The sequence below is a fragment of the Xiphophorus couchianus genome, chromosome 4, assembly GCF_001444195.1.
Source record: "Xiphophorus couchianus chromosome 4, X_couchianus-1.0, whole genome shotgun sequence".
In the NCBI taxonomy this organism is placed as follows: Eukaryota; Metazoa; Chordata; class Actinopteri; order Cyprinodontiformes; family Poeciliidae; genus Xiphophorus; species Xiphophorus couchianus.
Window position 1 is genome coordinate 14,360,523 of NC_040231.1, and position 20,952 is coordinate 14,381,474.

General features: G+C 37.7%; 1 protein-coding gene across 4 annotated transcripts; it reads right to left on the reverse strand.

Annotated features, from left to right (window-relative positions):
* Positions 1 to 510: 510 nt before the first annotated feature.
* Positions 511 to 9,640, reverse strand: wt1b (WT1 transcription factor b). Of its 4 annotated transcripts, none has more exons than XM_028013726.1 (9): positions 8,879 to 9,640; positions 7,252 to 7,374; positions 5,354 to 5,453; positions 4,164 to 4,244; positions 3,530 to 3,632; positions 3,287 to 3,434; positions 3,097 to 3,186; positions 2,468 to 2,551; positions 511 to 2,305 (listed from the first exon to the last, which is right to left on the reverse strand). In XM_028013726.1, the coding sequence occupies exons 1-9, from the start codon at positions 9,285 to 9,287 to the stop codon at positions 2,184 to 2,186; spliced, it is 1,260 nt and encodes a 419-aa protein (XP_027869527.1). In that variant the 5' UTR covers positions 9,288 to 9,640; the 3' UTR covers positions 511 to 2,183. The 4 variants fall into 4 exon arrangements, with proteins under 4 accessions (XP_027869527.1, XP_027869526.1, XP_027869525.1 ...); XM_028013725.1 differs by having other exon boundaries at positions 3,530 to 3,635; XM_028013724.1 differs by having other exon boundaries at positions 2,459 to 2,551; positions 8,879 to 9,639.
* Between the last annotated feature and the right edge of the window lie 11,312 nt (positions 9,641 to 20,952).

The following is a 20,952-nucleotide window of genomic DNA, read 5'->3' on the forward strand; positions in this document are numbered from 1 at the left end:
TTGTAGGTTGTGTTTGTATGTATTGAAGGATCAAATATGTTAATCCACTTCTAAATGTACCCATCCTGCATGTGCGTGTTTACATTGATTTTCCGGTTATATGACAAAAGTTTCCCTGATAGCTGGGCAGCAGCTCTTTCTGCCCACATTCAGTCATGTTTTATTAACATACCTGCTGTGGCTGAATCATCTTATCTCTTGCACACAAGCTGACACACAACTCCATCCACAACATTTATATTTAATGATGCCCAGCTCACTGTGAATGGGCCCCCTTGTTTCTCCCTTTCACTGACATCACCAAAAGTGTTGTGGATTTTCAGTGCCAAGAAGGCCTAGAGCAGAGTGGACATGTACAGTCTGAAGTCCGAGGTGGAGAGAAGTAAATCCCATTTGGACTGAACATGCTGACACTGCCACCATGTGGCTCAAATGTGGTAGAAATCAAACTGTGGACAGATCAGCTTGAAGGACAAGCTTATTTGTTCTTCAAATGAGCTTGACAAAATACAGTTTTGACAAATTTATTTTGTCAAAAAGTTAGAATATCATCTAAAAGTTTATTTTGTTAGTATTTTTATTCAAAATAGAAAAGCCTGTCAACATTTCATTGACTTTGTACAAACATCATGATATATTTTAAGTTTTTATTCCTGGTAAGTTTGGTCATTATGGCCTGCAGCTGATGAAACCCCAAAATCAATTTCAGAAAATTCTATTTAAAAAGACCAATTATAAGCTTTTTATGATAGAAATTTCAGCAGCGTACTGACAAGTGTATCTATGTACTCTATAGTACATGTACTCAGTACTTGGTTGGGGCTCCCTCGCCTAAATAGCACATCAATGTGGCATCGCAGGAAGGCAATTGTTCTGTGCCAAAGTAACTTGAGTTTAGAAGAGGTTTAGCACAAGGAACATGTCTATTGTAGCCCCTGTCCTTACCTCAAATTGCATGGACAGCCCTTTACTGGACTTTGATTTACACTCAATTCAATGTTGCTGTTTTCTAGCGCACTCTTTCCTTCCACTTAACTTTCCATTGATATACTTGGATAGGGAACTGTCTGAACAGCTACCTTCTATAGCAACAGTCTTTCATTCTATTTTCTGTATGTGTTTTATTTGGTTTTATGTAATATTGAAATTTTGCTATAAAAAAGTGTTTCATTAGCTGGTAGCCAAAATCTTAACACTGAAAGAAATAAGCACCTAACATTATTATGTGTGTAATCAATATATATGAGTTTCTGATTTTGAATTGAATTCCTGAAATAAATTGACTGTTCAATAATATAATTTATTGAGATGGACCTGTCCTGATTATGATGATTGTCTTGTGTAGATGGGGAGTGTAGCTTAAGTCTAGTAGACCTGAACCATACCTCCATGTTCTCTAATGAGATTTAATGGGCCACAGATGTTACTGGTTATGAAGATGTGTGTCAGAGATTTAAGAGGGTCAGGCCTGCATCTTGTCAGAGTCACAGAGGGGCACCATTTTACTGTCTTTCACCGCCATCGCACACTAACACTGCTCATAGGTGGCCTCTCTTATTCTGACAACACCCAGTACTCTTTGTCTTTCACACACAGTCTTTCACACAGAACACTGATGTCAAATCAGTTTTATGAAACAGCACAGATAATGCCTAAGGAATGTCTGGAGTGTTACACAGAAAGGCACCACATACGATATATACAAAGCACTTTGGTGAGTAGTACCTACTTTAAGGCATATAAAAATGTAGACAAAAACGTGGGAATAAAAGTCCGTTTTCGTGATCTTAATGCAAAATCCATAACATTTTCAAAGTCAAACAAAAATAAAACAGTGCAAGTACATGACAATAGAATAGTGTATTAATGTTTTCCTCATCGCCCATAAACAGCAAAAAATATTCTTGGCTCAGAATTTGTGTGGCACTCTATCCTCTCAAGGTCTGAGATTTAATGTGATACAACCTTAACGAGCAGCGGTTGAGGAGTATCCTGATGATTTTAGTCAGTCTGTTCTTCTGGCATCAGATGTCTGACTGATGCCGCCGTCAGCTGTGCTCACCGCTTCACCAAGTCTGGCAGTCCACCCTAAACTGCTGACCAGGCTCCAGGCATGTTTCTCTGTGAGCTGGCACAACATATTGTCACCTTCTTCTTCATGTTACTCCCCAGCCTCTCGCTGCTCAGATGGCAGGCTGCAGCTTGGTCAGGTTCCTCTGGTGCATGCTGTTGTGGCGCACCAGCTCGTCAGAGCGGGCAAACTTCTTCTGACAGTTGGGCCAGCGGCAAGTAAACGGCTTCTCACCTGACAAAAAGTGGACAAACGAAGAAAAAAAAAAAAAAACGAAGAAGATAGTGCTTTAGAATAACAGGCGGTGCAATAAAGTGCATGAGTTGAATTTGTTGACAAACTCTAATTGAGAACAATTGAGAGGAAGAAAATAAAAGGTATACGCACTTGTTTTACCTGTATGAGTCCGAGTGTGAGTCTTAAGGTGATCTGACCGTGAGAACTTTCTCTGACAGGTCTCACACTCAAAGGGCTTCACTCCTGCAGACGTGAGGGTCACAGTCACAGTGGAAAAATGTCAAAAGGAAGGGTGGGGAGTCAGAGGATGAATGTACAATTAGATGGAGCAATCACTGTCGAACACTGGCTGTGGTGCAAACGGCATGTATTAGAGAGGTTACAATTTCAAAACAATGTCCTTGTTTTTTATGACTTGAAGGGATTTCTGTTGTTTTTGTAGATAGATAGATAGATAGATAGATAGATAGATAGATAGATAGATAGATAGATAGATAGATAGATATGAATATATTCATAGAAATATATTCAGATTTGTTTCTTGTGTATTGTTCATATTTAATTATATAATGTTCCAACTTATGCAATACATTGCCATCCTAATATTAATAGTAGTAATTCATGATAGAAATCTCACAGTAATTAGCAACAATAGGGTTTTATTTATCACAAAGTGGAGACACCTTATTATTATGTATGTACGTAGAAACTTTTTATCTTGACAGGTTTCTGTCTCCAATCATGATGCAGATTGGAGGCAATATGAAAAACAGGTTAAGTGAATCTACCTGTGTGTCTGCGTTGATGTCTCTTTAACTGATCTGAGCGAGAGAACCTGCGGCCACAATCCGTGAAATCACACCGGTAAGGCCTTTCTCCTGCAAAATAACCCCCAACGCCACTGACATTAGCATTTCTTTATCCCTTTTGGGAGCCCAAATGTGCAAGAATCAACTTAAATATTGTTGTAGCTCTTACCTGAATGTTTTCGGCCATGCATCTGCAGATGCGACTGCTTGAAGTATCTCTTGTTGCAGCCGGGATGAGTGCACACAAAAGGGCGCTTCTCGTTGGCCTCTGCAGACTTTGCCGCTGGAGGAGCAATGCCAGGTACCCGTCTGACATCCTTGGAAAGACAGAAAAATACAGCAGAGGTACTTGTTAAGTAATTTACTTATTTACTACAAGTGTACATGTATGCATTTCAGTTATCTGTCTGACCTGGAGTCCTTTGAAAACGCCATGTGCGTGAATGTGGTACTGGGCGCTGACGAGCATGGGCGGGGCTGGAGCTGGAGGGTCGCTGTCATAACTGATCGCATGACTGCTGGCAAGAGCAGATTAATAAAATGCAAGTAAGTGAGCTGGATGTGAGGTTTCAGAACAAATTACAACAAAGCAAAAAAAGAAAAAGCTTCTTAACTGTAACATAAACTGCAACAAACTTATCTTGCAGCTTTTAAATAGATTTCTGTTACATGAAACAGAAACATGTTATATCATGTCATGTGAGCTACACTTGACTAAACCACATCTGAGTCAGAAATGATTGTGTTTGATCATCATATAATCATTTATTCATAAAGATACATTTGACTAAAAAGACAAATGTATCCTTTGGTCAAAATAATACCTGAAACATTCAAAGGTAAAACTCATCAAACATAAAATATACCGATAAAGACACTAAGTATATATTGAAACTTTTCTTTATGCCCTGTTTTTATTATTGGCATTAGCTCTGCAGCTAAAACCCTCTTCCTCCTCCTTTGTAGAGCTCCACAAAACCTGGTCCAAGGATTAACGAAGATGTCATTTTAAAAATATACTGTTAAAACACAAAAAGCGATCTCACCCCTTCATTGTTGATGTCAGTGAGTTCATTTGGTTCCATGTGACGCATTCCAGCTGAGATGCCATTTGGTACAGGTTATCACTGACATTAAAAGAAAATAGTATCATAAGACGATATGAAGGTGATCAGATGATGATCTTGTGTTTAAAGGAACTGCTGATAGTTTGCTCATTAACTCTTTCCATCCACCCGCCAAACTATAGTACTCTCATTATAAAACACATTGAGTCTGTTTTTACCTTGGCAGAACCCACTGCCAACACACGCACACACACACACCCCCACACACACAGGCATGCACACTTTTAAAGATGCGATTGCACTCTCTGTGGGAGTGAACGCCTCCGTGCCTAGTACACCCTGGACCAGAGCATGACATCACTCTGTCCTCAGCATCATTAGTGGCGGGAAACAGTTTCGGGGGAATTCTGGACGGCATTCCTTGAGAAGTCCTTGAGGGAAGGATCGCGATGGCTCGCTAATCAGTCCTCAGCTATGGTAAACTATGGAAAGACTCATTGATATCTGACATGTACTTGCTGTGTGTGTGAGTCTGTGCATGCATGTGCATGCCTGCGTGCTCGCTTGAGGGTTTCCAGTTCCTGCCATGAGCTCTAACAGCAGCACACTCTTCCTCCTGCTTATCTGCTGCTGTCCCAATATTTGGGTTGCACATGTTCCTTTTCTCCAACAACATCTCCAGTCGGCATCTAAAGAATGTCCTCCTAATTTACTGCTTGAGATGCTTTACATCAAAACGAACACAAGCTGAAGACACATTTAGCGTCTGAAACAGGCAGATTTCCCATTACCCCCCCAACCAAGTCTCACACTTTGTCTGTTGTACTTTCTTCCTCGTTTTTGTTTTTTCTTTTTTCCTCAATGAGGACTCGGACACATCAGCGGTAGGTCACACTGTGTTTGTTTTGGCCTGCTGAGCACCAGTGGGCAGCACTTAACCTCAGTACAAATGAGGATTCATGATACAGACAACGCAGAAGCCAATGCAGAGCCAGTTCACACTTCTAAAAATTACCAAGAAATCGTCAAGCAAGTGGAAACAATCTGACGTTGACAGATGAGCGAGGAGTCTAAAAACGTTGGTGTAAGAGGGAAAATTTTGTTCAAGGGTGATTGGAGACAGAGTGAGAAGTAGGAGCAATAAATGCGTGAAGAGGGGATAATTGTACCTGTTGTAGTTTCTCAGCAGAAGAGCTTGATTGCTTGGACAGGATTCTGGAGGACTGTGGCAGCCAAACATGGGATTTGGTGTGGAATACTGCTGGTCAACTGAAAAAACGAGATGTAAAAAGTTATTTTAAAATAGGTCAGCATTGCGTGACCTGTAAAAAAGACAGGCTGAGATCCCTGTTTGCCTTTCTCACCCCTTCACCCTACTTTTTCTATTGTGCAGAAATAGAATAAGGAAGAGGGCTTTCTAGCCCTTACAAAAATATTTTTTGGGATCACTTGGAATCAGTAGTATACATGCTTCTAAATACACTCAAAAATATAAAGCTGCTGTCAGACTGTTCAATATTTTGCCATGTGTGTTGCAAATCCTTCCATGTCTTTGAAGTGTGTGTGTGTCTCACTTTTGATGCACGCCTGGTTTGAATAGTGTGTATGTACTGAAAGCAAGTAAACAAAATTAAGTTATTTTATTTACTATTCATGTGAGGTAGGCAGTAGAAACATTATGCTGAGACCAAACATTTACCCACCTATGCCCAAACTAACTACTAATAGTGTGACCCAAGTTCAAATGTCAGTTCTCAGTTGAATTTTTACAATAGATTACATGTTTAGTTGTGATGTTTAAATATTGTCCAGCACAAAAAATCCAAAAAGACAACAAAAAATTACAACCATTAGAATGTGTTGTTTTGTTAATAACAGTATTATTTTACTTTTCAGGTCTATTAAAAAAAGGAGAAAATAAAAATAAAACCCACACATTTTTCTGTTTAAGATATAGAAAAGAAAAACAGGGAATCCTGGAAATCAGTTTGCTTTTTTTAAAAAAAAAAATAAAATAAAATAGCATCAATTTTGTGTATTTTTGTTAGCATGTTGGCAATACAGTAATGAAAACCTAAACACAGTCTAAATACATCAAAGTAGACTCATACTGTGCTAATTTCTGGGTAGTGTTACCTTTTTGTTACTTATAATCAAGCATAAAAAAACATAATAATGGCATCTGTTTACACGACAGCTGCAGACATGTTAGTTCACATTATTATGCACAAGAAGCCATTGATAACTTATAATGTATCCACTTCTCAGTAGAGTATCCAATTTCTCCAATGTAACCCCCACCAGAATGAAGTACCAAGTGAAGGGAGAGAGAGAGCGTTTGGGGCAGGAACAACCCTGTGAAATAGGATTTAGCCTTAGTCTGTAGTTGCCGTCTCTTACTAGTTTCTAAAGATCAGAACAAATAGACAACAAAGCAAAAACTAACTTTAGTTTTCCTCCAAACTACAAACGTTAGTTTTGTAGCACAAAACTAACCTTTGCTTTGTTGGTTTTGTAGCACAGAAAACTAACTTTTGTGCCACATACGTTAGTTTATTGGGGCATTTTTGGTAGAAAAAGTTGAAGTTAAAGCTTGAGTATTAAGAACGTGCACTGTATAATTTGCGTATTATAAAACACTGCAAGATCCAACAAAAACCAGATGAACATCATTCATTCTGGGAGAACCCAGAAATATTATTGTACCTGCATGCACTTTCATAATATATTTGTAAAACAAATAATAGTTAATTTAAATGGCTTGCACATCTCCTCTTTTCAAGAAGTTTGATGAGAAACTGTGGTAGTTTTCAGGTTCATGTAGTATACTACTCCCCAGACAGTTTCTGACATTCCAACAGAGTTATTCGCTTTAAGTTATGATTTCCAAAGTCATTAAGGGAAACTGTATTTATGTGTGCCAGAAATGGAGACACTTGAATGAAAGTGGGTATTAGCGATGGTGTTTGTGATCTGAGAAATGATGGGTTACTTCTTATATAACCTTGATGATGAGACACGACAGTTTTCCAGTCTGGTGAAGACACGTCACGGCGCAGACATTTACCTATACTGTTCGGCGGTGACAGCGTGTCCTCGTGTTTGAAGGACAGGCTGGAGAGCTGGGGAGTGTGATGGGAGGGTGTGTGACCGTAACTGGGGTTGCTGTCTAAACCGACTGCTCCATAACCTGAGAGGAAAAACAAATGAAGATGGTGATGGAAATAGAAAAAAAAAAAAAAAAAATGTTATTTTTCCTGCTCGAGCCATTAAAGGTCACAATCTGACAAATGACTTGTGATGTCTTAAAGGTTGTGAAGTTGTTAGGTCAGTTATCTGTACTCTGCTGGTAGTAGCTCTTAGTCCCTGGCAGGGTTACCGCGGAGAGACATTCATCACACAACTAAATCCTCTTTCCTCAGAAACATATTCGTTTTCCCCTCATCTATCTCTGGCCTTGTGGTTGTAAAATTTATGGCAGGTGGAAAAAGAAATCTGGCAAAAACACAAGAGACAGTCTGACAATGAGCTACTGTTGGATAAGCTTAGTAGAAGAAATGAACAATATCAATCCCAACTCATGCTGTTGGTAACAGTCTTAAACAGCAGCAGTTTCACATTTAATACAGAGCACTTTTAATGTCAACTTTAAGTGGAGGCTTAATTTTGTTTTATAAATTCTTAAAATGTTTATTTGACACACACACACACTCACGCCCCCACACACACCAATGAGGGACATCCTGAGTCAGGCCCAGCTGGAAGTTAAATACTTTGTTAGAAAAATGACTCATTAAGTCTTAAATCCCTTAAGCATCTTGAAAATAGTTTTCTGTTTTATTGCTGTATCAGAAACCACTTTCCACTGTAAACTGTATCGGCAAACAGCCTACCTTAATTTAAAACTGTGGATTCTGATAGCAGAGTCATAAAATTAAGAATATGAGATTTTAAGAGGTTTCTAAAACAAGCATATGAGTTGGAGTTTGTGAACTAGATATTGGTTTTTTTTTCCCCTCCAGATTTCATTTAATGATTTGTGTAGTCTAAATGCAGTCTTGTTTTGACCATGCTTGTCAAAAGATGTGATAGCATGTTTTTCCATTTGACATTTAAATTTTGACCGAAGAAGATATCCTGTCGCTAAATGAGGCAGTAAAAATCGAGAGTTATTTTTCTCATACACAGTAAAATTTAACACCTAATTTAAAATGTTTCCATGTTGCTTAGCCGGTGTTTTTGTTTTTGCTTCAAACTAAATAACCAGAGTGAAATATGTGCTCTAAGACCTTGTACAACTGAAGTTAAATTTAAAGTATTTTAAAACTTAAATTCGTTTGTGTGTTAGACTCCTGGACTTGGCAAAGATTGTCCTGTATTTTCAGCCATGCTTTCAACTGGTTACTTTTTAGTCACTTCATAAAAACAACTCAGGCCTCAGCTGATACTTGAGTCATAATATCCTGTTTAAGACATTTTTCCCGCAAGTGTTGACTGAGTCCAGAACTGAGAAATCTACTACAGACCCTGTCACAGCTGTTATGGTTCATAATGATCTTGTTGAGACTCTGCTCTAAAACATTTACCCATGAAGGTGAATAAAAATCTGTACGGTGCTTTAGTCAGTAATAAAATAATTATATGTTTGTCTTTAACGGATTCTGTTAAAGACAGATTTGTGACGGGTTCCTTACCCTGATTCCTGGTCGGAGGTGGGCTGTCCACACAGCCGGGCAGGTAGGCCCCAGTGGGAAACATCCTTTGACTCGCGGGTGTCTCCCCAAAGGTGCCGACCCGACAAGGGCCCGAGCCTGTGAACTGGCCGGAGAAGTGAACGGTAAAGGCCCCGTGTCCACAGTGCGGGTCCTCATTTAGGTCAGCGGCCCCCCAGCTGGGCTCCTGCTTTATCAGGGAGTGGTGGGAGTTCAGGGTGCTGTAGGGAGAGCCAGGGTGAAGGTCAAGCAGCTGGGTCCATTGGCCGCCGCCAACAGGTATCCCTCCAGCTCCTGGTAGGGATGGCACAGGGGGTGCTGGTGGTAAGAGGGTCAGATCGCAGACATCTGACCCCACAGACATACCTCCGAAGTTCAGCTCAGTCAGCATTGCTGAATGCAGTTTAAAGCAGTCCAAACAAAAATGGATGATACTCCAGGAAAAATAAATCAATAAATAAAAAGACTCAGGTTATCCTAAGAGGTTATCAGCAAGAGTGCGTGAAAAAACAAAGCGTTTGGAGCCAAAACTTCTTCAGAAACAAACATAAGTTCTCGCAGTGCGCTTCCAAAGTCATTTTTTCAGCCTGTTATGATGGAGGAAAAAATAACACTTAATTGAAAATTAAAAACCTGGATGACAAACTTGGAGTCCTGCAGAAGAATTAAGATTAAGAATTAAGACTGCTGAGTTAATGGTGTCTGGATGCCGTGTCTCTACATTGTCTGGCTTTTCTTATTCTCCTGAAGCCTGAAATACTGCATAACTCTGAACAGGGGGGAGGAGCCAGATGACTCCTCTGCTTTGGCCCACCAGCTACAGGCTGCATCTATCTGAGTAGATTCTGACAAATGTCACCCTTGCTTTAGAGGGTGTTGCTCTCTGTGCTTTATCCAAGCTGAAGTGTTGAGGGTTTGAGTGAGTTAATTAGATGTTCAGTATTTCTTCTTGTGATCGCAGGCAATCGATTGTCTTTAGCTGTAAAACTTTAAAATGAAATGAAAATGTTTGAATTAAAATTATGTCCCCGAAAAAACTTGCTAGTTTTTCTGGACGTTTTTGAGTATATGTCAAAAACGCTCTTTTTGTCAAATGAGCGTCATCGGACATCATGTTCAAGTTCATGTCGTTTTTTAAAAATATATTCTATTTTCAATAAGTATGTACAATAATTAAGTACAGTAGGAAAACAGTGTGAAGAAAATATGATTTAAAAAACATAATAATCAGTCAGACGATACAGAAAAGATCCGTTTTGTTGAGGTGAGTATTTGCTTGCTGATGCAACAATGTGGAAAAAAATACTGTTTATTGTATCATCTAAAAGTGTAATATAAACGCTAAAAGTCAAAGTGTTTTTGTGTGAATTTCCCCCCTTTGGACTCCTTTGCTAAAAGCATTTCACATAAAGTGCACGGCCTTGGAGCAAAGCCACATCACACAAAAGGATAATTATTTATTAGCAGAGGAGAGAGGGAGTTCAGTGTGGGTGTGTGTCAGACACAGAGGTTCCAGCTTCGACTCTAACTTTACTCAAAGTGGAGCTATACGCAGGAATGCAGGAGCTTCAATAGGCCTGCAAAAAGTAGCCAGCTGCTGTGGATCTTTTAACATTGTGGTATTTTTCAAATCAACACATGGGTTCCTCCTTTCCCTCAAAGCCGAGAACAATCAAAAAGCGATACAAATCAAAGTTTTTGCTGTTTATTTATTTAATTTAAAGCAAGAAAGTTTGCTACGTTAATTGTAACAAACTGGCTACCCTTTTTTTATATTCCCACAATAACAATACATTTAAAATGATTTTGCAGGCACATTGAAACATGATTAAATGATTACTTTTTTTTAGTGCTGTTTAGAAACTTACTGGAAAAAGATTTTGTACATCTATCCATTGCAAAGTTAGCAAAAAGAAAAAACAAACATATAGTGACATGTCCTGTGACTTAATGAAACAAAGAATATCAGTTCTCTCTGGAGAAATGGGCCAAAATTCAGCAACCTTTTAACCCAGGTCTTACAGATACTGCTTCTAAATGATAATGCTTACCTGAATTTGATGCAAGAAAATCACCAAAATTCTGGTATTTGTAAAATAGACACCTATCCATCATCTAAACCCCCTTGTTCTTGAAGGGTCACAGTGGGACTGGTGCCAATCTCCAGAGGTCACTGGGCGAGAGGTCAAGAAAATCCTGGACAGGTCGCCAGTCCATCACAGGGCAAGGATAAACAGGAATAGGACGTTTCTTTTGTAATCGCTGCTTTTATAAAGCTGGCAGTGACTTTGTCCACCCACTTTTGAATTATTACAGAACCTCAATCAATTGTTTAAACTGACACAGCAAAAATAATTGTTTTTACATTTTATCTGCGTTTGAATGCATCAGAACTGAGTTTGTGTCTTCTCAGAGTCCTCTTTCCTGTCTTGGGTAACATTAGAGAATTTAAATTCCCTCAGGAATAGTTGGCAAACGCAACAGCTGCACACACACTAAGGTAAACAGTTATTCCCACAGAGCCTTAATTCAAAGCTAATTTATTAATTCATATTGTTTGTGCCTCAGCATGGAAACCGTTTTGTACCCTTTCTGCAAATTAATCATCAAGATTTTTCTGTTTTTATGTGGTTGCTTATGAATGCAAGATTAACCTTGGTTCCAATCTCCTCTTTAGCATGTTATAAACTAACATACTACATTTATTCTGAGTCAAATAACTTGTTGCTGAATATGTCCTATTTGTAAAAGTAGTTAAAGCAATGTATTAAATATTACATTGTTGCCTTATGGCCCTTTTCCCTCAATGTTGAAGGTTGGACAAAACTAGGACAATCCAGTGTGATCATTTTTACTTATGTTATATTATGAAGTTATGAAAGTTTCATAGGAAACTGTGGACATTAAGTGTTAAAAAGCTGAATAGATGGACCTCCACATGAAATTGTAGTGTTTCATAAAACCTCTACGGTTTAATTCAAAATGAGTTAGAAAGGTTTTCGATATCTTAGTTCAAAACAGTATTAATAAGGCTTTTTGAGAGTTAGAAAAGTTGCTTAATAGTAGAAATGTAGTGATCTACCTTTTCACTTCCAGTACTGATACAAATATCTGACTTTTAATACTGACCGATACCGATCCGATACAGAAAAACAGAAAAAAAAGGTTAGTTAGTAGCACTGAACTGAGAAAGGGAAAAAAATCAAAGTGGAGTTTTTTGGACATGCAATAATTTTTTCTTTTTAAGTGGCAATGATAAGACTATTCAGGTGTTTCATAAAATGTTTGCTCTTTCATGATTGTTCTTCATCACAACTGAAGGTATTTTGAGAAGCACTTATAAATTAATCCAAGATATTCTGAGCCTAAATAGCTTGGATTATTAGGCTCCAAGATTTTTAGCCTTAGACATTTACTAGAGCATGACATTTGTTCTGGAATCACAAACTCAACTGCATCCCATTTTAACACATCATACAATATCTAATATTCACTCACAGTTAAAAGGTGTTAAGATACTGAACTTCATAAAAATTATGTGTTTTCGAAGTTCAGGGTTCAAGCTTTTTTTTTCCAAATCACACAAGATTTAGTTTGAACTTAATAAAAATAGACATTTAATTAATTCCATGCTTGACTGAGTTCAAACTACTAAAACGGCCATCAGATTTGATGCAGGAGACTAGAGTTTGGTATTGGAGAGGTGAACAGTATTAACCAGTGTCTGTCATCACCATCTGGAACATGGCTTAGGGTTCCAGTGAACATCGCTGGCCCCAGTATCAACTTAAAAACACTGCTGTGTGACGGAAGAGGGGGAAACAAAGTGTCTGGGAAGAGAAGTCACTTTTAAAGTGATGAAATCAGCAGACAAACTGCTGAGCTGGCTTCACATAGACAATTTTTGGTCACGATTGCAAAATTTTAACCATGTAACCTTCAATATTTTTGCATAGCCAATGCCAAATCTGACTTTTTTGGAAATTTATTAAACAGTTTTTGTCTCAGTATTTTAATGTTTTAGTATTTCTAATTTTTGTAAAATTGTAGGAATTGTCTTAGTGTAGCATTAGCTTAAAAATTCAGTCCAATAGACTTAACTTAACAAACTGAGTTGGAAACATTCCAGCAATTCTTCTGTATGGTTTTATGACCACATGGAAAAGTAAGTGATCCCTGACTTTTTTTTTTTTTTTTTCAGAAATAAACAAGTGCAAAAGGCAAAACTGTCATCCCCAAGGAGAACGTTTTCACATAGCCAACTTGAAAATAGTTACAAACAAAATTAATTTCTCCCAGAACAATTATTAAAAGCCCTCTGTGGTCCACTCATCACAAACAAACACAAAGTAATGTACTGTATGGATTAAAGGTTGTGGTACAGTTCAAAGTGTGCTGCCAAAAATCAGAGGGAGAGACAAAATGCGAGAGGCCTCTCAGCCAACGCAAATGCTGGCCTTGCCTTAAGCAGAGGAGTCTTTAGCGAGGATTCATCAAAGGTGACAGGGTTGGGGGAGAAAACGACCCTTTCAGGTCATATGACGAATGGCAGTCCCCAAATACATCCATTCTTCAGATCAATCTCTGGTTACTTCAGGGTTTAAAACAACATCTCAGTGGAGGAAAAAGGGAAACGGTCAACACCGCCTCCGACCCTTAACAAGAAATAGACAAGCCTTTCAGCACAGTGAGTAAGAGGAAATTTGAGAAGGTTATGGCTCAGCCAAGAAGAAGCATGATAAACTACACAAAATGGGATCGGGCAGAGGCAAAAGAGGGGAATTACTTTTTCCATTTCAATCTGTATTCATGCTACTGCATTTGAAGATAGGTTGTTTACTGCTTTTTTAAAACTGTTTACTGAATCCAAAAAAAAAGAGAGAGAAAGCAGGATTAACTTACAATTAAAAAAACATAATACAACTGACAACTTGTGGCGCAGGAGAGTGCTACAATAGAGCAACAGGTGGTGTTTGGATGTGCTGAGAGTAGCATTAATAAAAGCTCAGACCTTCACTTCTCTTTGTGGGCATGGAAACAAGTTGATAACAAACCCAACAACGTGGTGTTGAAATGTTTCATCATTTCCTTCTATCTGTCTTAATCTCTTGGAAATGGATAAGACTGAACACACGTTGGGAAGAACATTTCTATTTTCCTTAGGCTGTACGTACATTTCATTTACTAACAAAATACTATCCACACAATCCCCTAACCTTGTGTAAATAAATAAATAAATCACCCTCTAATCAAAATAACTGGCTTTTCCACTCCTGAGATGAAAGTTACCTTTAAGGTTTTTGTTGATAGAGAGCAGAATTTGTGATCCAATCAGTCCTGACCTATAGATGCCATATTTACTCATTCCCTTTCTTAACATTGGATCATGAACACAAACTTAACAGAGATCATTGAGGTCTGCCATGCTTGAGATGTTATTCTGGGTTCTTTTGTCAGATCACTCTTGAAATAATTATGATTGGTTGGCCAGTCCAGGGAAAGTTCACCACTCTTCCATGTTTTCTCTTTTTGTTTACAATTGCTGTTATTGCAGCTGTAGCCCCAAAGTCAAGCAGGGCATAAGGTGTTGCTTTTTGAGCTCCATCAGTCTACTTCATGTTGTCAGATATGTTCTATTTAAATAATCAATTTGTTTTACTAGTAAAAATAACAGGGCCATGGTTGTGAAATTGTACAAAAAAAGAGTAGTTAGTCACATTTTTTATCATTTACCAATGGTGGGACTTTCCACATTGAGCCAGATTGACTTTGTAGTTTCTATGCTGATTTTTTGGTTAACTGAAAACATCTAAGAGTTATGACAGAATCAAAACAAATCTCAGCTGTTTGGGATTTTGGTTATATGCTCTTATGTGAGTGTTAGTCTTTCCCCCCTTGGTTTGCAAATCTAATTTCATTTTGTGTTGTAGTTCCACTCCATGTTATTTAATCTCCTTCCCTGTTTGTTCTTTGCCTCAGCTGTTCCACATTTCCCCGAGTAGCTGTATCCAGCATCAATCTTCACTCTTTTCTGATTTTACTAGTTTACTGATTTTCATAGTTGTTGGTTTCTCATTATTTTTGTTGTGCTCCATGTCCTGCTCGTCTTGCAATTTCTCCAGTACGTTTCTGTGTTGTTGTTAAAAAAAACCCTTTTTGCCAAAGTCAATTTCTGTACGAGTGTCCTTATTTTACACATGACAGTAAATTTTCTTTACGGCTGTCACTGATTACACATCGTCAGCACCTTTTGTCTAAACACAAAAAGGAGCACTTGAAGTTCCTATAATTTCCATGTAAAATTAATCTTTCTCAAAATCACTTTTGACAAGCACCTTGCTATGGAACCCATCATTCACAACACACCAGTGCAGTTGTTTACATCTTGTGTGTCCTTATGAAGCTTTGAACCATCCGTGGTGCAACGCATAATCATAAAACTGCATATCAAAGGTTTTGTTTTTGTTTTGTCTTAGTTGTGCCATTCTGAACATCCCTCAAGGTGTGGCATATCAGACTTGATGGGAAAAGTATTGAAAATCACAATACGTGAGAGAGCAAACGTTTATGGTGAGAACTGCTCTCTTGATGAGTCATCCTCACTAATTTATTTCAAGTGCAATCTTAAATAGGAAATAAAAGGTAAATAAAACTTCAATCGCAAAATCTTCTGAAAACATGAAAACAATTATTAACGTGTCAAACTTTTTAACTCCTGCTTAAAGCAGAAATCCAAGTTTTATCTGTCAATTTGTGAACTTCTTTATTTTAGTTGCCATCAATAAACTTTTTTTTCTGCCAAACAGTGCTACTGATTCAGACTGTAGTCTCAAAAATGACACGTAAGTTCCTCTTTCTTTCATATTTTCTGGTGGTTTTATTGCTTCATGTTACAGCTCTTCTCATTTGGAGTGAATTTAAATTGAACATTTTCCAAAGAGCTAAATAAGTAGCTAAAATAGCCAAACTTGTTACCATAAGACTCCTTCCAATTAAGTTTAAGTTGTGAATTAACTTATAGTCCTTCTTTCCTCAGGAGTAAATAAGAACAACAAGTTGCTAGGATAATATGTGTGCAATAACTTACTGTAACAGTGACGGCTATGTTCATTGCAACAGCTATTCCTAACTGGAACTGTCACTAACAGGATGTCCATAGCCTAACAACGAAAGGTTCAGGTCATCACCAAGATGTCATCACCAAGTGTTTTGGACATTTAAAGGCTAAATTTACCCTGACTGCCATCTGATAAAGGACAGAAAATTATTTGGACAAAAATCTTTGGACAGCATTTATGACATAAAACCGTGTGTTTTGTTTAAACATGGAAGACAGGTTCTTGGAAAACCCTTTTATTTGATATATAAATTAATTCATAAACAAGTTTACCAGTTATTTGGTGATTACTTCTCTAAATAGGTCGGGGAAGAATTAATTAATGTGTATTGATTACAAATTTTAAACAGATCTAGAATGTGTGATTTTATGGATAAGTCCTCTTCTCTTCTAGTGGATGTCCAAATTCAGATGCCGTGACTCATAGCTATATTATTTCTGAGCAGTGATTACTTTGCTTAAGCAAGGGCTTGTTTTCATTATTATCGGAGGTGTGTGACACACTGTCATCATCAAACTTGCGTTGACCAAATGTGTTGAACACAAAAATTGCATTCTTGGGAGTGGTTCATTTACTATGTGTCACGTAACATATTTGATTGTTGCTGAATAATCTTTTCTCATCCCAGCAGGTGGCTTTATGTCAGGATCAAGGCCGGCCCTTATCAGGTCTTTACAGTAAACCGCAGCCTCTTCCTCATCGCCACACCCTGACAGCTGTGGCTGGGGTGTAAACAGTCATCAGAAAACATTTCAGATATCTCTAGTGGTTAATATCTGTTGTCATACCCTTGAGCCTCATTTTGAGGCTAAGCGAGCAAAAGTTACCGGTATGACTCGGAGGTACGTGCACAGTGTTGGGAAAATATGAAAATCACCACAATCAGTACAGAATGTAACCATAACATCTGACTCTACATTTAAGGGAAAGTGTTGCTTTACCAACCCTCATCCTCAGGATTAATGCAGCAAGACATTTCAGTCTTAAGTAAATTGTAAACACAGATTTTCTGGATGGCAAAATAGTTTTATGCAACAAACCTGGTCTTATTGTTAAATACTGCTCCCAGATTGTTAGAGGTTGTCTTCTTGAAATGAAGTTGTCTAAAAAAATGTAAAAGTTTAACAATCAAAGCTTTTATATTATCAAGTTCAGCTAACAGCTATTACTATCACATTTCCTTCATATTATTATTTACAAAATATCTGTTTTCAGATCATTGAAAATTTCAATCTGGATTTAATCGGTGTATATATTGGATTCTTTATGGTCATTACAATCTAAGGTGACCTAAACTTACATAAGACACTGAGCACACTCTTTTTTGAGAGTTTTTTCTAATACAAAGAAGGTTTCAGAAATCTAAAACAGCATTTTGACAAATCTCTGCACAGTTTTAGATATTAAACTATAGATTGTTCTCATGTTGTCCCGGTTTGATGCTACCCTGAGCAGTGAGTTATATCTTTCAGATTAATTTCTGCCCCAGAGATGGTGGGTTGTTCAAAAAACTCAATGCAACAAACTTGTTCTAATTTGGTGACAACAGAATAAAGCTAATTTTGGCGACCTTGCTTTAGAATTTTGATAATTGATTCAGATGTGTTGATAACAAGAACCTAATCATTTAATCATTTAATAACTTCTCTAAGTCAAGACATCTGACTTGAACTCCACTGTATTATTGATCACTTGGGGTAGAAGGTCACCACAGGAACCGAAGAGCTATTAGAATAGTCCATAGATTACAAGCTTGCACACGCACAGTGCTACCCCATTGGAAAGGGAATTTTAACTGATTGTATCTGGAATGAGTTTTTGAATTATTAAAATTGTATGAACAAATATCTTGCCAGTAGGTGGCAGAAAAACAGTGCTTACTAACAATAAATAATGATTTAATGATTTATAATGATTTAACTGGAATACCATAAATTATCACAAATCATCACAAGCTCCAAAGCCTAGATTGAGGCAACCAAACTTGGAAAAAATATCTTTAGACAACTTGATTTTTCAGTTCAATAACAGTCTATCATTTTCTGATTGCTAAAAAAGTACAAAATTAATCAATTTCCTTGTAGATGTTGACCATGATAGTCCATTAGAAGTGTCCCCATGGGATGTGGAAGGTTCTGGACACATTTTTGTTGGCTTTATTTGTTTATTTGTTAATTAGACTACATCTTGGGGGGGGGGGGGGGGGGGGGGGGGGGGGTTAAGGGGGTTAGCTTATAAGTAATTAACAAGTAATTTGGTCCATCTAGAGAAATGGGGATGTTACTCATGCATTGCACCCTGACAAGGTCACCGACTGATAGATGAGCTAGAGCGAGGGGATTTTTCAGAGATTGTGAAGGCAGCCAGAACTGTGGGAACCAGACAATTAGTCGGAGGAAGGGTAGGCAGCCGTGCTGGATGACGACCATGAGACTAGTTTACATGAATACTCACCACTTGGCTGACTGGAAGGGAGAGAGCCCAACACCTGGGTTCAAGCAGCTCCTAACACACTGTCATTTATCTTTGAGGAGGCTGATCGGGCAGTTTGCCAGCATTTGAGGAAGAGCATGTGCTCATTCCCATCAAGCAGAGATGAGTCGATGAAGCCCAACTGACCAAAACATTGATATCTGGAATGTTCACACCAGAAAATATATAAGGGAACAGAACAGTAGCTATTGGTTAATATATAAACAATGCATGTGTAAATATATATTGAGCATCTAATATGTTATACTAGAGCTGCAGTTTTTACAATGAGGAGAAAATATACAGTATTCTGGTTCTCAGAATGCTGAATCCCAGAGAAAAAAGAGGCAAAGAAAAAAAAAGTTGGATCATAAATTAGAAACATTAAATTCTTCTGCTTAGATGATATGAGTTATATCTAGAAAGATCTGTCAATATTTTGCTGTCTCAATGAAACCAGCAGTGCCAAGATTTTATATAAAAACCACTTCACTAACTGCTACATTTTCTAATTACCAACATGTTATCTTTATAATAGTGCTACAACTGGAGTTGGGCTCTTTCTTTTTTCTTCCACCCCCCACCCCCAGAAACATCCCTTTGCAAAGCAGTTTTAGTGCATAAAATGCATAGACATGCAGTGCTATGAGAAAAGTTTTGCCCATATTTTAATTTCTTTGTTTTTGTGCTGTTATTTATTAGATTTTTTTTACAGTTACATATGTCAGATCACCAAAAGATAAGCAGCATATAAACTGAGTACATGTGAAATGTTGCTTTCAAATCATAAATGCAGTTACTAAGTGAGAAATAACAGTTAGAGGTGGATTGCTGACCTTTTTTAGCTTCTTGTCTTGCTACATAATCCAAGAGCTTTTTTGTACTTTAAGGATTTCTGGTAGAGAGCAAAATTCATGATTCCATCAATAACAACATGTTGTTCAAATACCGTCGCTGCTAACCAGCCACAGATGATCATACCACCATCATGTATGAAGTTATTTTTCTGAAATGTGGATGGAACAGAATGCTCTTCTTTTAAAGAGTTCCACTCGATTTCATCAGTCTGCAGTACATTTTTCTAAGAGTTGTTGAGATCATCAAAACATTCTTTTGGAGAGTACAAATTGTTCTTTCTATTTTCATCTTTTTAATGAATGAAAGCAAGATTTGAAAAATGAATTTTACACTTTATCAGGCTCTATTTCTGTAGTATAAAATTTGTTTTAATGATCCAGTAATTTAAGTTTGATGCTAACCAAAAATAGAGGGATATCTAAGGGAACACAGGAGTTTTGCCATCACTCTAAATTAGTACTAGCTTGTCTTATTAATACTAATTAACTGACAATAACATTTGAGTTTAAAACCTGAAAAAGTTGGGTTTGATAATATTACCAAATTCTAACTTAAGAAGTAAACATAATGCAGCATAAGAAACTATCAGCATGCTCTGGTTCGCTGTCATACTGTATCAGTTTCCCCTGCAGGATCCTCAAAATATTTTCCAGTGCAGCTAACTGTTGGCTTATACATATTAGCTTTTTTCTGTTAGATTGTATGTATTTTCAAGAGACAGTTTATATTGTTAGACATGGGTTCACATGCTTGAACAACTCCTTATGAGTGTTTGGGGCTTTTCTGCTGCCTTCTACAGCTAATTTGCTTTATTTTAACCTTGTAAACAGTTGTCAGCAAAAATTTTCTGTTAGTGTTACTGATGGCACAACATGTAATCTCAGTATTTCTTGCACAGCAGTTTGAAAATCTTGAACCTAGATAAAAAGGAAAATCCCAAATGATATAACATGTCTAATGTAACAGAATAAAAACAAACACATCCAACCCTATCATAAGCCTTTATCAAATAACTGCATTTCTATTTTTTAAGCATACTTTGACGCTCAACATAAAAAGATCAGTGTACCGCAATGCTTTGTGACTTTTTGAACACTTATTTTAATAAACAACGACCAATGTCTCATAGGCACCTGGTGCTTCAAAGTCTGCAAAACCCTTATTTGGGACTTGAAATACACCAGACACTTGACAACAGCTGTTAATCAGATAATAGAAGCCTCAGATTTACACAAGCACTCTTGTGGAGAAACACCCATAAATTCTTTGACATGACAGTGTACAAGGGCGGGGAGAGAGTGAAGGTGGGATTTGGTACCAGGCGCCTTCCTTCCTAACACAATGACGCATCAAATGAGCTCTGTGGTGAAACACTCAATCAGCCATTTCCCCTCAGCACACTATTTTCAGGCAGTGGATGATCTGATGAATGTAGCAGAGTTAAGTTCCCTTTCTGTAACTGCTAAAAGAAATATGTGACAAGAGGACTTTCAAGAAATTATGACATGGCATGAGGTGTCTCCATAGCCCATGAATCCTCAAAATACACATATTTTCCTGACAGATGAACTGTGAGCAGTGAGGCAGGGAAATGAAAAACACCCCACA